The 14,466-nt window shown below is 41.7% G+C and overlaps 1 protein-coding gene across 24 annotated transcripts in view; it reads left to right on the forward strand.

Moving 5' to 3' along the window:
- CNTN4 (contactin 4) overlaps positions 1 to 14,466 on the forward strand; it is a 657,650-nt gene that overhangs the window by 481,035 nt on the left and 162,149 nt on the right. For all 24 annotated transcript variants that reach the window (XM_065550819.1, XM_065550814.1, XM_042849912.2 and 21 more), the window contains one exon: positions 2,544 to 2,639. In XM_065550819.1, the coding sequence (XP_065406891.1) occupies positions 2,544 to 2,639 (96 nt within the window). The remainder of the gene's footprint in view (positions 1 to 2,543; positions 2,640 to 14,466) is intronic.

Genomic DNA, 14,466 nt, shown 5'->3' on the forward strand with positions numbered 1-14,466 from the left:
GAACCCCTTTGTCTAACCCCTAGCTACACACACTGATGCAGCTGTCTCTTCCCAGTGTTCTGTTTCCAGCTCTGTTGCTGCAGAGCCTTGCCTATGTCCCTGTTCCTCGTTGCCCTATTCCCAGTCCCTCATTCTCCCATTGTGCCATTACCATTCCCCTTCCCACTCCCCCTTCTTAGCAGGTCCAAATATACCTGCAATGCACGCCCCTAGTGATACCCCTTATAACTTACGGTCATTTTCCGTTCTGGAGGGCATGAGTCGGGGGTCTTCATCCCACCCCTTTTGTACCCCCTGGGAGGGGTAAGGAGTGAGGTTGTGCTCTGGTCGGGGGCAGGCATTTCTCTGATCTTTTAGTGTTTTACCTCCCACCCCACCCAATCTCCCCTTACTGCTCCCGACTGGTTGCCTGACCTTGCTTTGAGATAAGGCGTTGAGGGAGTCGTCAAGTGTGCGCTCATATTACACTCCCACCGTACCCTGTAACACTTTCAGCTCCATCCCTTATCTGTCTCATTGTACTAAAAGCCCCATCTGGTTGTGGGAATGCAACACACAACATCTTTGTCCTTTGTTCTTCACACATATTAGTAAGGATGTAAGAGTATTAAAAGTCAAACCCAATATTCTATCTCAGGCTAACAAACAGGCTTGTATGCTAACACACAGCAGTGCACAAGTTTCCTTAATCACCCTTCACAAGCCATACACCCTCTGAATATTGTGCAATATTATTCAGTGATTTAAAAAATAGTAAAATGTATAGCATACGGACACAGCAGAACTGTGCTAAAATGCGTATAAACCTTATAATTAATTGTTGCCCGTTATTTGCATTCTGATGACTGTTTTTACTTAGGCTGTCTTTTTGTTCTGAATTCATACAGCACCTAGTACAATGGCATACTGGACCATAGAATCATAGAACTGGAAGGGACCTCGAGAGGTCATCTAGTCCAGTCCCCTGCACTCATGGCAGGACCATGTAATATCTAGACCATTCCTAGCAGGTCTTCTTCTAACCTGCTCTTAAAAACCACCAATGAGGGTGATTCCACAACCTCCCTAGGCAATTTATTCCAGTGCTTACCCACCCTGACAATTAGAAACATGGCTGGGCTCCTAGGTGCTACCATAATACAAATAATAATAAACCCCTGCCTTGTCCCCAAAAAGTCTTTTCATGATCGGGCAGAACACTCAGCCCAAGGCGTAAGAGGGAACTTGGCCCCAACCCTGCAAACAGTTTTCACATTGTGTAGCTTTACTCCTGAGTAGGGTTACCAGATAGCAACTGTGAAAAAACGGGCCAGGGGGTGGGGGGTAATAGGCGCCTATATAAGAAAAGTCCCCCAAAATGGGATTGTCCCTTTAAAAACAGGACATCTTGTCACCATACTCCTGAGAGCATGCATAAGTGTTTTGCAGGTTCAGAATCTAAGACACTAATGTGAGATTAATACCTGAATAGCACTGTGGTTAAAATGAAAAATGGAGTCTTCTTAATAGCTAAGAGCACTATCGATGGACCTGTGTTAACTCTTCCGTAGCAAAAAGATCTAAAGGGGATAAAAATTAAGCGTAATTTTTCCACTTTCTAACAGTATAATTGACATTCCTGTTGTTCACTTATCTCCTGTGTATTTTCTGTGTTTTTCTGCTGCGCCAAACAGCAGTTTTGAGGTCAGCAAACAATGGCTCAGCTGCATTGAAAGGAAAAACGGAATGGAAATTTAAAAGCAAGCCACTATATAAGATAAAAAGGCTATTGGGGTGACTCAATATACTAGAGATTTTACACAAAATTCCCATGGCAGCTGATGCTGCTGATCAATACTTGGTGCTGCTAGTTGGGTCCCAAATTGTAACTTCAACAATTAAGAGTAACTTTCTCAAGCTCACTGTGCAAGACAGGGAGAGAGGGGGGCACATTTTCACAGTGTCTAATACCTCCAGGAAAGGACAGGAGAGAAATGAAGTGAGGAATTTAGTGCAGTAAAGCACTGTGCAGCTAACATACATTGGTGGATTAATGTCAGTGTTAGCAGGGAGTTTCACTGTGAGGAATCTTTCCATGTTCCAAATTGCAGATTTGCATCCACATGTGGGTCGCATGGGACGTCGATAACAAGACTCATCCAAAAGGGAAAGAATCATAACCTGTGGGGAAACAGACCTGGATTATAAAATAAATGAGGATAAATGGCAATTTATGGCAATAATTTCTTCTATTGTGTGTTATAACATTAACTGCACAAGCATAATACATTGTCAGTGTTATCTCTGAGTTTACTTTGCCCTAGGTGAATGTCCACCAGTACCAGTCCACAATCGCCCAAATATTTATTGAACCTTTTGCTTCCTCCGATGTTTTGCTACACTAGGCAACAGCCTGTTCTTAGGAGCAGACTTCTACAAGTATCTTTTCCAAACTGATGTTCATTTTGTATCTCCTTCAGAAAATAAAATAAACAACCCTAACATATGCAGTCCTTCCAGAAGAGAATACTAATGCCATTTCATGCACTCTTTCTTGCTAACAGACCTTGAAAACTTCAAGACAAGAACAAGAAGTACAGTGTCAGTCCGACAGGGTCAGGGAATGGTACTGCTGTGTGGACCACCACCACATTCTGGAGGTAAATCAATCATATTAATAATACTATTTTCAATATTCAATGACAATTTGCAAGTTTCTCTGTCTCTTGCTCCAGAATAGGGTTTCGAGAGTTCTTAAAGTTTCCATCCAGGGAAGAAGCAGGCGATAGTGTTGGATTGAGAGAATGATCCAACCTGAATGGTTCTTGCTGGGCATACAGACACCTTGGTAAATCTGCTAAGAACTTGGTGTGATAAACCCAGAAAAAGGACAAAGTTTTATCATCTACATGCATGCATGGAGAAGAAACTAATGCAAATGCCAGTGTGTGCCAAAGTGGAGCAGATAAACCTAGATTACATGGAGCCCATAGAAGCCCATCTGTTTATGATCTGCGTGTTTGGTCTTCTGCAAGTTTTCAGTCAGCAGGGAGGGTAACCATGTAGAAAGAGCGTGGATCACATGCTGAGCCTCTTTCCATTGCATTATTATTTCATTCACAATAATGAATTTCACCCTCAGTGCAAGAGAACTTATATCCTGTGCACCAAATTTAGACCTGAAGCGTAAGTCCCATTGAAGTCAATGAGATCTGAACCCACCTATTCGAGAGCTAAATTTGACTCTGCATTATGTGGTTCTAAGACTTTAAATAATGTGGGGAGAAATGAAAGGCTGTTATCAAGTTAGTGTATGAATTAGCTTAAAACATGGTACATAAAATCCCCTACATTCTAAATATATTGCTTTTATAAAGAAATATTCAACAGTCTTTAACAGGGAAGTGAAAAAGAACACACTACAATCGCCCGTGTGATTTGTTCTCTTCTGACAGTGTGTGATATCTATCAAATCCTTGTCCCTGATGGGAATCAGCATCATCGATGCTGCTGTTCAGTCACGTTAACGGGGAAGTTTCAATAATAACTCAGTGTTTTCTCAGTGGCAAAGAAAGTGGTAGATGTTCCCAAAAAATCAGGTTTCTAAATGGATTTTATAAACTATGAAGACTATAGCAATTACTTTATTACAACATTGCTTTAAAAGGGGATGATAAAAAAAAAGTTTAGAAAATTCAAAGCAATCATTTTCAACTAAAATTGTATAAAGATCTCTTGTTATATCCTATGTAGATATGTAACGAGTGGTGCCAAAACGATCTGGTTGACTGGGTGTTTATACCTGTGTGTTTCTGTGTTGCAATTCTCACAAATCAAGCATTGGAAAGATAATTAGTTAGTTGTCTATTATATCAATTGATTGATATTGGATTTGATCGCAGGCAATGCATTGTGTGCCCAATAGTCTATGAAGTGTGTCATACAACTTTAGTGTATTGTCACTAATCACTATGATCAACAACCATCTATTTTGGCTGGGTATATGCCCAAGTGGTATTTCCAGTAATCCACATATAACTTTTCAGGTAATTTCTCTCTCTCTCTTTTTTTTTAATGGTAATCATGTTTTTAAACCTATGTGCCATTTGAGTCCTCACTTGTCAGCTAAAAATTGCCTAGCAAACCATTTGCCACTGTGGTGCTTTTACTGCTCAGACACAATGAGGCAAGTATTTACTGAGCCCCTTTGCTTTTGACCAGCTGTCAGGAAAAGCTTGACAAGTCTGCCAGCCTCCCTTGGCCCCTGGACTTCACAGTCCCCAACTAGAGTGCCACTTGAAAGAAACAAAATTTTTAAAAGAATGGTTTGGAAGGCCCCTGGGTCTGATACTTTAATGACCTGTATGATCTGCTACTGCTTACAAATCAAGAGAGCTTTTAATTCTGAATATCATCTGTAAGCCTTGACCAAACCTTTTTGAATTGGGATAAACCCCATGCAGAAATCCCACTGACCCCTATTGATCTGAGTAAATATTTTTGCACCAACAACACTGTTCTGCATTTTAAGTTGTGGGGCGCTCTGAAGTATTTCTTCACCAAAGGTACATTCCATGCTGTCACTGTATGGGGGAGAGGGAATGCCATGCTAAAGGATAACCATCTACCTAGTTTCTGTAACTAGGACACCTTTCGCTTTCATTTTTTTAGGCATTATCCCTTTCCTTCAATGTATAATCTTACCATCAGAATTACAACTTCTGGAATCTCCATGGAAGTACCCATTACAGGGACATGGTTGTTTCATCTGCAATCTAAGGCACTTTGTTCCTATCTTAAATTTGGGGCCTACCTGGACTGTGCCCCATTGGGGCATCTGCATTTATTAACTGCTAAGCACTCGAGCATATAATGGAAGGATTGGCTCTTATGTAATCTAGTGTCTCTAAGGTTTTATAGAATTCCCAGATCCCAATGCATACCAGCTTACCCAACTTTTCAGTAGAGATGTGGGGCCCAACACAGATGCAACGAAACCTGCAATTTTATGGTAGAGGAGCTGTTACTGGAGGGTTCTGCAAGGAAAAAGACCCTAAGGTTGTAGTGGTTGACATTTGAAAGGTCAGAAGTAAGTGTAAGAGCCTGAAGGGTCCGGTAGCAAATTTTCAGTAAAAAGTACCCTGAGCTGACTCCTATATTACAAGCCTGTTGCCTAACTCTCATCCCCAGGTGCACAAAGCCTCCATCACCTGCCACCCACTACCAACTGCTTCAACTTTTCTCCCCCCACCCGCCCAGCTATAAAACCTTGTCTCCCTCCCTGTGACAAGTTTCCTGACTTGATTTCCCCAACTGCAGGCTACACCTCAGCTACCCCTATGATGAATCCCCTTTTGTTTAAAACAAACAAAAATAAGTATTTTTTCACAAAACACAAAGTCAATCTGTGGAACTCCTTGCCAGAGGATATTGTGAAGGCCAAGACTATAACAGGGTTCAAAAAATAATTAGATAAGTTCATGGAGGATAGATTCATCAATGGCTATTATCCAAAATGGAGAGGGATAATGTCCGTGGCCTCTGTTTGCCAGAAGCTGGGAATGGGCGACAGGGAATAGATCGCTTGATGATTACCTGTTCTGTTCATTCCCTCTGAGGCATCTTGCATTGGCCACTGTCGGAAGACAAGATACTAGGCTAAATGGACCTTTGGTCTGACCCAGTATGGCTGTTCTTCTGTTTACTTTGAATTTAGTTCTTGACAATGTGACATAAATTGTTTTGCTCCTCTTTTGGTCATTGTTGTTTAGCTCTTGACTTCCAGGTGCTCAGAAACCCATTCATCCCTCTTTTCATGCCGTAGTCTTGGGAGGAGTTTTTTGTTTTGTTTATTTTGATGGGGGTTAGCAGGTTCTTTCCCTTCTGGGCTGTTTTAGTGTTATGATCATGTTTATTACCATGCTGAAATCAAAGATGTGCTGAACTTTGCAGGAGGCTGATACTTGATCTGCATTCAAATCTCTGCTTTTGACAAGAGAAATGGGATTTAAACATATGTCCTGAGATACTCATAAGAATTACACATCTATTATCACCGTACCAGTAACTGGTCAGTCTTTGAACCCGTTGCTTTGTAAAAATGCTGAACAAACATCACTCTAAAATGCTTAAAATTGGCTTCTTAAAGATATAATAATTTCAGATAGTTTTGAGACATATGTATGCAAATGTGTCTCTCCATTTATTTATAATGAGTTCACCATCATAGAGAGAGGCACTGTATACCAAAAATAAGAAAAGCATATTACTGTCTGAAGGCACCATCTTCCCCCATCACACCCCATTCTCTCCTCCCTCTGTCCTCTCCCCTGCTTTCTGTGTGCTCTATGCAGTTAGTTTCTGTGGCTGTATATTGGTTACCTAGGAAACTGCTGTAGGATGGAATTCAATTGAAAATGCTACTGGACTGAGTGTCAGAATTGTGGCCTGTGTTTCAAGTGATGCATGAGTGCATGTAAAATCTTGACAATTTTATTATTATTTGTAACATAAAATAACGTTAAGCACTGGTGCCAAATCCATACATGGTGTAACTACATTGATGAATTTGGCCCACTCTCTATTGCAGGCTATCAGTGCCATTTAAACCAAAATGCTCATCCATAGAATCAGTGATACGCTCCCTGCATACACCCGATACACACACTCCCATAAAACCAACGCTACCATCCCAGGCTCTCTCCTAACATCATGAGCCCTCACAAATTATCCCCCACCCCTATCCCGACAATATCATCACCAAGTAAAGAGGCTGCCATTTCCCAGTAGGGGAAACTTCTAAACAGAGATAAGACACAAATAAGGCTATTCACAATGACTCTCTCCGACCCAACAATTAATTCAGCAGCCCTAAAATCAAACCATGCTCCTTCTATACCACCCTGATGAGTCCCACCTCACCCTTACAGAGAACTGGTCTACATACCAAAAACTCCTCTGCCACGAAGATTAAATGTGTAAATTAATTTAGCATGAGCCATGGGAGGGTGAGGGGAATTCCAGATTATGTGCTGAGGGTTTTTTTTATTTTATTTATTTATTTATTTACTTTGCTGTGAGGAATTTTGTTGCTATTTTGCAGATAAAATGGCTGAGATCCAGATTGAACTGTCAGATTGGTGTATTGTGTGTAAGTGACTCGAAGACTTTTAATGTAAATGTATTCAGTGATGACAGTATCACTCTAAAGAGCTGATAAAGTTATTTCCCATTCCTGTGGTCTGAATATATACAGCATGTAAGGAAAGGCATGTTATGGTGTCTGTGAGATAAGCACACTCACTTCTGGTGCCCAGCAAGGCAGAAGACTGAGGATATTATTACTAGAGCCACAGTTAGTTTAAATTGGCACCGCTCCGTTGTAGTCAGTTGGCCTGTGCCAGTCTACAGAAGTTGATGTTCTAAACCGTTTTCAATAAGAAGAAATTTTATGAAACGCAAAGTAATTCCAGTCTATTCTGCCTTGGATCCTGGTAATCTCACTTGCCCTGCATGAAGAAAATGTCGTCTTCTTTTTTTTAACAGGACCTAATTTGTTTTTAATATAATTCACCCTGCTCAGCAGGAAATAACCTGAAGAAATGGTAGAATTTTTAGGCTCCAGAACTAGAGTGATTGTTTCCAAATTGCATTTTAGTTAGCCAACTAGCTTGCTCACAATATACATTGGAAACCATTTGCTAATGATTACTGCACAATTACTGCAGATATCTCCTTTTCCAACTGTGGGGAGATAGAAGTGAGCATGGGAATATCTGATGTTCCCGGCGGGTACTCTTTCTAGGGATGTTTTATTAGTGAAAAACTATAGCAGCTTCCCAAGGGATCCCAAAGTAGTGTTTACAAACTAAATCTGTAGAGATCACTTCATCCAATACTGTAGTTCTGCCACCTCTGGGATGTAACACAGCAATTGTTTAATGCTTTACTACAGCAATACACAGCAGTTTTAGGCTAGATGTGAAGAATACTATATGTAATTGAAAATACAAGAGCAATTTAGAGAGAGAAAATACAATTATCTGATTTGGAATTTGATTAGGACATTGTGCTTAATGCCATCCCCTAGCAAATAGTGCCATGGACCTTTAATTTACCTGCTAAGGACTAGGGCTGGCCAGAAAACAAGAAATCTGTCTCATGAAAACTCTTGAGATATCAACATTTGTTTTCCTTTCACATCTTACTCTAGACATTTTGAAATTTTTCTCAAAAACCCACAAGAGAGACAGACACACACCCCAGAATAGCCAATGGTGCAGTAGTTAGCAAGTGGGAGACCCAGGTTCACGTGCTTGTTCTGCCTGATTCAAAATAGGGAGTTGCATCTGGGCTTCCTAAATCTCAGGTAAGTGCCTTAATCACTGGCCTATTGCCTATTCTGAGGTGAATCTCTCTCCAAAAAGCTTTGGTTTTGACAGATTGGCATTTTATGACAAAAAAACATTTTGTCCAAAAAATCCCAACTGAGGACAATCGTTTTACATATCATAAAAAAGAGCACAGTGCCCCTTCGCACTGTGACTCAGATGGAATAGCACCATCTAGTGAATCATTACCACTAGCACATCCTCAGCTACTCCTTGGAGAAAACTCGTCATGGAGTGGCCCAGCCCAACCCTCCTTCGCTTGGGAGATCAGACAGGGGGCAAGCAGTAGATGTATGGCACCAGGACAATTTTTCCCCTTTGTTTTATCATTAAGAAAAACTATTAATGGTTCATTGTGTTTAAAAACATGAATGGTTCTATTTCTTTGCTTCCATCCCCTACCCTCATTCCTCTCAGCTGTAGTTTGCTACATGTATGAAAACAGAAGTTTGGTCTTTGGGATATATCTGTTTTTTAAAGGGATTGCAGCTGAGGGCAAAATTATGTTGGATTTCATGTGCTAGTTGAGCTTTGAGCCATTTACTACCTTAGAGATGCTAAAAAAAATCAGCTTTCTTCTATTAAAATTCTAGCAGTAATTTATCCTAATATGAGGCAAATGATTAACGAGTATTTTCAGCTTCTTAAAGGGGACCGAATACAGTTCATACATAATCATTTGGACTTTCCAATGCAAGATGCATCACAACAATTCTTATTTTAATACAAGCTGGAAATTCACTGTATGAATCTAGTCCTTTTTTTTTTTTTTCTCCAGCTGAAAAAGAAATGTGTATTTCTTAGGAGATATTTTCAGCAGGGAGTCAGCATTTTGTCAGGTCAGTGCATCATAGTGTTACATTGTGTTAAGCAGCATAATGATGCGACATGCTGAAATGCTAAAATGCTGGCTGAGCACTGGAAATTTGGAAATAGACACCTATTTGGAGCTGAGGAATAAAGGCAGGAATGGATGTAAATCAAACATTTGCCACTGTCAGTTGTTCAGCTCTTGAAACATTACATAGATGGGCACAGAAGATTGGCTTGCTGTATTTATAGGACCCTGTCTTTTAGAAGTTCACTTTTTTTCCTCCCTTTCCCCCTTTATTCACTCATACCTATTAAGCCAGTATAAAATAGGGAAGTAGTAAAACTAAGAATAATAAAAAGCTACCTAAGTCATCATCTTTGTTCTTTTATCCTATCACATTCATGTATTCCTTCCCAATACTTCTCAGTTCTCTCATCATTAAAAAGTCCATTTCTAATAATTGCTTCTTTCATACCACCACACCTAGATCCACTGGTTATTGCTGACAAAGTGCTTTATAAAGATGGGCGTTAACAATGGCAACGGTGCCGGTAACTTCCGTTCTCTGGAGGGGAATCATAGTGTTGAATACACTCTAGGAAAGAGCAGGATTTAGCAGTTTTAGTAACAACTTCAATCATTTTACATTGTAAACACTTCAGACAAAAGACTACATCTACCTCTGTTTTCACAGCACCTAACAACATTGAATCCTGATTGCAGCCTCTGTGTGCTACCATAAAATTAACTAGTCAATGATAATAAATCCTAGCATCTCCTACTAAGTATATTAAAAACCAATGGCAGTTTTAAGAAATGTAAAGGACCTTAAAACGTTTGGGTGGCTTTCTTGATGAGACAAGTTGTGGGTGTTCAGCGTTTCTCAGGATCAGCCCTATAATTTGGAGGTAGCAAAAATAGTACTTATAGTGCTTTACATTTTCAAAGTACTGCTAGATCGATACCATCTGAAGATGTGTACACTCCACAGGGGCTGAGACCCCCTTGGAAATATTTCAGGGATTCTTTCCCTTTAAATGAATTCCAGTACAAATCTCCATATTTAATATCTTTTCACTAATTCATGTCGAATCAGTGCTAATACACTGGTACTTTATTCTGTGCATTTATGGAAATTGGGACATTTAACTGTCATATTTACCAGATTTATGTTGTTGCTGAGTGCCGCATTACCTACTATACAAATAGTAATTTAATTTTTGAATACTTGCTAACAATATCTCTGCTATTTCATTATGAGTCTATAGATTAAACCGTGACATTGAACTATTTCGATCTGAGCCGGCTTCAATTGCACTGGTTTACTGAACACTAACAGCCTCTTTTTTAACTCTTGCAGCCTGTAGAATGTAATAACTGCAGGGACACAGAACACACTCTTGTAGTAAAACCCACAGGAGTGGGACGGAGGGCCCAGGAAAGTTCATGCGGTTGTCCTTTTGGTGTTCCTGATGTACGATCTCCTTTCAGGATCAGTGCACATAGGAAGACAGGGCAGGCAGCTTGCCAACATCAGTGACCCATGGGGGAGTGTAAATTCCGCCACCTGCTTCTCTGACCTGTTCAGTTTTGGGGTGACTCTCTTCCTTCTGAAATCAAAGCACTGCAAGAATCAGATCTGCATTGGCTGCCCCACCTGTATCTGTGCTATTCTTCTTCTCCATGAGGAGAGGGCAGCGTGGAATTTAAATACATATCAAAGCATCAGTTCTGGTTGATTTTGCCATCAGTGTCCCTGCCATCTGCGAATCCTGTCAGAGAAAGTAATTATTGTGTGCCCTTGATATGTCCCTCCCATCATCGAGTCCTGGCAGAGAAGAGTGAGCTGCTGCTGTTGTTATTATTATTATTTATTACATGCAAGAGAACTATATTAAAAATTATTAAGGTTGCAAAGTCAAGCACTCAAAAATTAGGAAATGCCAGAATTAAGGTTGCCTCTGCAACTTTAATTCACCCCCTTATCTGCATGCATTATGATACTGTCTTTAATTACATGATCATATACAATTTTTTCCACAGGACCCCAGTCTCATTTCCTACACAGGATTGCTGAATGTTGTGTAGTTAAGGGGGCTGTTGTCTGGAGGACCTCTACATCATTTGTTGCAGAAGTTGGAAGGTGTGTAGTGACTGAGGCAGGGTACTACAGAAAGAGAAAGGACAGTTTCATGGCTGAGGCAGTTGAATGATGCCTTGGAGAACTGGGTTCTGTCCCTGCCTTTTCCATAGAGTTCCTGTGAGATGCCAGTCAAGTCACTTAAACTGGTCTTTTCAGGGGTGATCACTAACTGTATGTTCCTCATATTCTGAATGCCTGACTTCAGACCCTGGGTATGATTTGCAGGAGTGCTGAGAAAACTGCAACTGAACTCAGCGGGAACTAGGCTGTGAGTAAGAGTGTGAGTGTGTAAGTAAAAAGTGCTATATAATGCTAAGTACTCTGCAAAATCAGGTGCTACATATCTTGAATTGGGCACCCAAAATTAGTGAATCCTTTTTTACCGTTCTCTCTCTGTGCCTCCATTGCCCATTTGTACTAAGGATGTAAAAGGTTAAACCTGCGGCGGGCAGGTTGGTGTGGCCCCAGCCACCATGGGCGGGCTGGCGGGCTGGACAGGCCACGCAGCGGGACCCCGGCTCCGGTAGGCTGGGGCAGCCCTGGCTGCAGCAGGTGGGCTAGGGTGGGACCCCGGCTGCAGTGGGCCAGGTGGGCTGGGGTGGCCCCAGCTCCAGCCGCAGCGGGCTGGCGGGACCCCAGCCATGGCCATTCCAGAGCGGCCACAGCCACAATCGCGTGCCCACAGCCATCGTGGGCCAGGGAGGCGGGACTCCATCCCCGGCTGTGTGGGACCTCAGGCCCACAGCCCCAATGGGACCCCAGCCAGGCCAGTGGGACCCCAAACCCTGCTGCCCCACGCCATCCCACCTGGGTGACCTTGGATAATGGTTAACCAGTTAAACGATGTAATTTTAATCGTTTAACATCCCTAATCTGTCTGGGGGGGAGTATGAAAATATTTTTATTACTGTGTGTGAAGCACTTGTATTCTGTAGTGATGAGCACCACAGGAAAGCCCATGAGGAAATTAATATTTCTGTCTTCAGAACAGGGCTTGAATAATGTGATCTAAATAAGGCATGAGGCACGCATTGAGCAACATGGAGAAAACAAAATATGGACTGTCTATTCTGTGCACTGAATGAGGCAGGGTTGCTGTGCAAAAAATAGTATGAGATCAAATTAACCTATACACATAAAGGGGCCAAAATAAGGTTGCATAGCCAACTTTAATTCTGACCTTTCCTAACTTTTGGATGCTTGAATTTGCAACCCTAATAATCTTTTAATGTGGGGTTTTGTGTGTGATTTCATACCTCTTAAAAAAAGCAAACTGAAAAAAAAAATTATATCATGTGGCATCATATTGATACCCACGTAGATCATTAGCAGGGGTGAAGTCTTTAGATCTGCCACACTGACCTCTGCCACTTAAACTAATGGAATAACTGATAGCAGTAGTAGGTAGTTATTCTCTATGTAGGCGAGCTCTAGAGGAAGATGGGACATTTTGCCAGTGGGTGTCACAAATATTTGCTGACAGAGGAGGGTGCAATTCAAGACTCTGGAAGTGTGTGCATTCTAGTGGACACAGACTCTTCTGACCACGGGCACTGACTTTTAATTTTCTCTGTGAGTGCTCCACCCCCACTCCACCCTGAGGCCCCACCCTTGCTCCGCCTCTTCCTGCCCCTGCTCCAGCCCCTCCCCAGAGGTTCTACCCTTGTTCTGCCTCTTCCCACCTCCCCCGAGGCCCCTCGCTGCTCTTCGTCCTTCCGCCAGCTGCCAAACAGTTGATCAGTGGCCCCACCCCTATTATTTTTCAGAGGGTGGTTGAGCCCTGGAGCACCCACGGGGTCGGCGCCTACGCTTCTGACTATTGCCCACAAGCTTGGTCCTTCTGCCCTATTCCCCCTAACATTTCCATATCCCAGTCTTGTCTCTACCCCACCTCTAGCTCCTCATCACATTCCTCTTCTCCTTGTCTACCCAGGCCCAGTCTTCGCTCCTCGGGCTGCTGATCCCAGTCCCTGTCTCCTTGTCCAGTAAATCCTAGTCTTACCCCTTCACACAAAGCTTTTAGATGTTAAGCTCTAGAAAGTCTCTACTGAGCATGTGTGAATTGTGATTTTTTTTCAAAGGCTTATAAACTTTACCAGGTCTGGACAGATTTTCATGGGCATGGCAAGCAGAACATCTGTGGTACAAAGGCCACCCACACGACAGATTTCATGTCCCTGCTGCAAAGTATGGAGGTGCTAGAGCTTTCCAAAGAAAGGAGAGCATTTTTTTTTTAATATTGAAAACATTATTTTCCCTAGCCTCATTCTCATAAACAGAAGAATGCTTTGGGCTGAAATTTTCCAAAAAGATTCTGCCCAAGGCAGAGACATGGCATGGAAAGTTTCAGACCAAATTATTCAAGTCTGGTAACGTTATAAGCAACTGAAAACAGGATTGTATAATTGAATGTAGAGCCCCACCTATAATTATTTGTATCGCGGTTGCACCTCCTAGACCCAGTTGCAGAACAGCATCTCATTGTGCTAGGCGCTGTACAAACACAGAAAAAGAGAGTCCCTGCCTCAGACTGCCTGTAGGGAGCTCCCACTACAGGCTTTTAAGGAGACTGTGGCTCAGCCACAATGAGTCATTCTCCCCCTCTCTTTTGCCTTTCGGGCTTTTCTTCCCCATTTTTGTTTCAGTTGCTCACCTCCATGCCTCTTGATAAGAGGAGCCACATAGGCCTATTCTCAACCCTGGTGGGAACATCCTATAGAATAATAGAGATGAGACTTCTAGGGTGTTATAAATATTACTTGAATCCAGCTGTAGAATTCACTACGAAATTCCATAGATTGGTTTATATGTTCTTCTCTCTGTTTTAGTTATGTGGTTTCCCATAGCCATTGCACCTCACAATATTTAATGTATTTAGCCTCACAACACCCTGGCGTAGTATTTTTGGTTAAATACTATAGTATTTACCCATAAAAGAGACTTTAAAAAGATCGTTCTGAATTTGTATCCAGAATCTCACAGGAATTTCAATGCAACACAACCCTGAGCTAGACCTGATCATTTCATAGCTTGATCTGTGTTGTCTGAATATTGACAGAATTCAGCTATTTTTCTTCCACCTTGTTCTATTAGAACTATAAAAGAGGTATGTTTTACTAATTAAAATAGAAATATGCACT

This window comes from Chrysemys picta, chromosome 7, assembly GCF_011386835.1.
Source record: "Chrysemys picta bellii isolate R12L10 chromosome 7, ASM1138683v2, whole genome shotgun sequence".
In the NCBI taxonomy this organism is placed as follows: domain Eukaryota; kingdom Metazoa; phylum Chordata; order Testudines; family Emydidae; genus Chrysemys; species Chrysemys picta.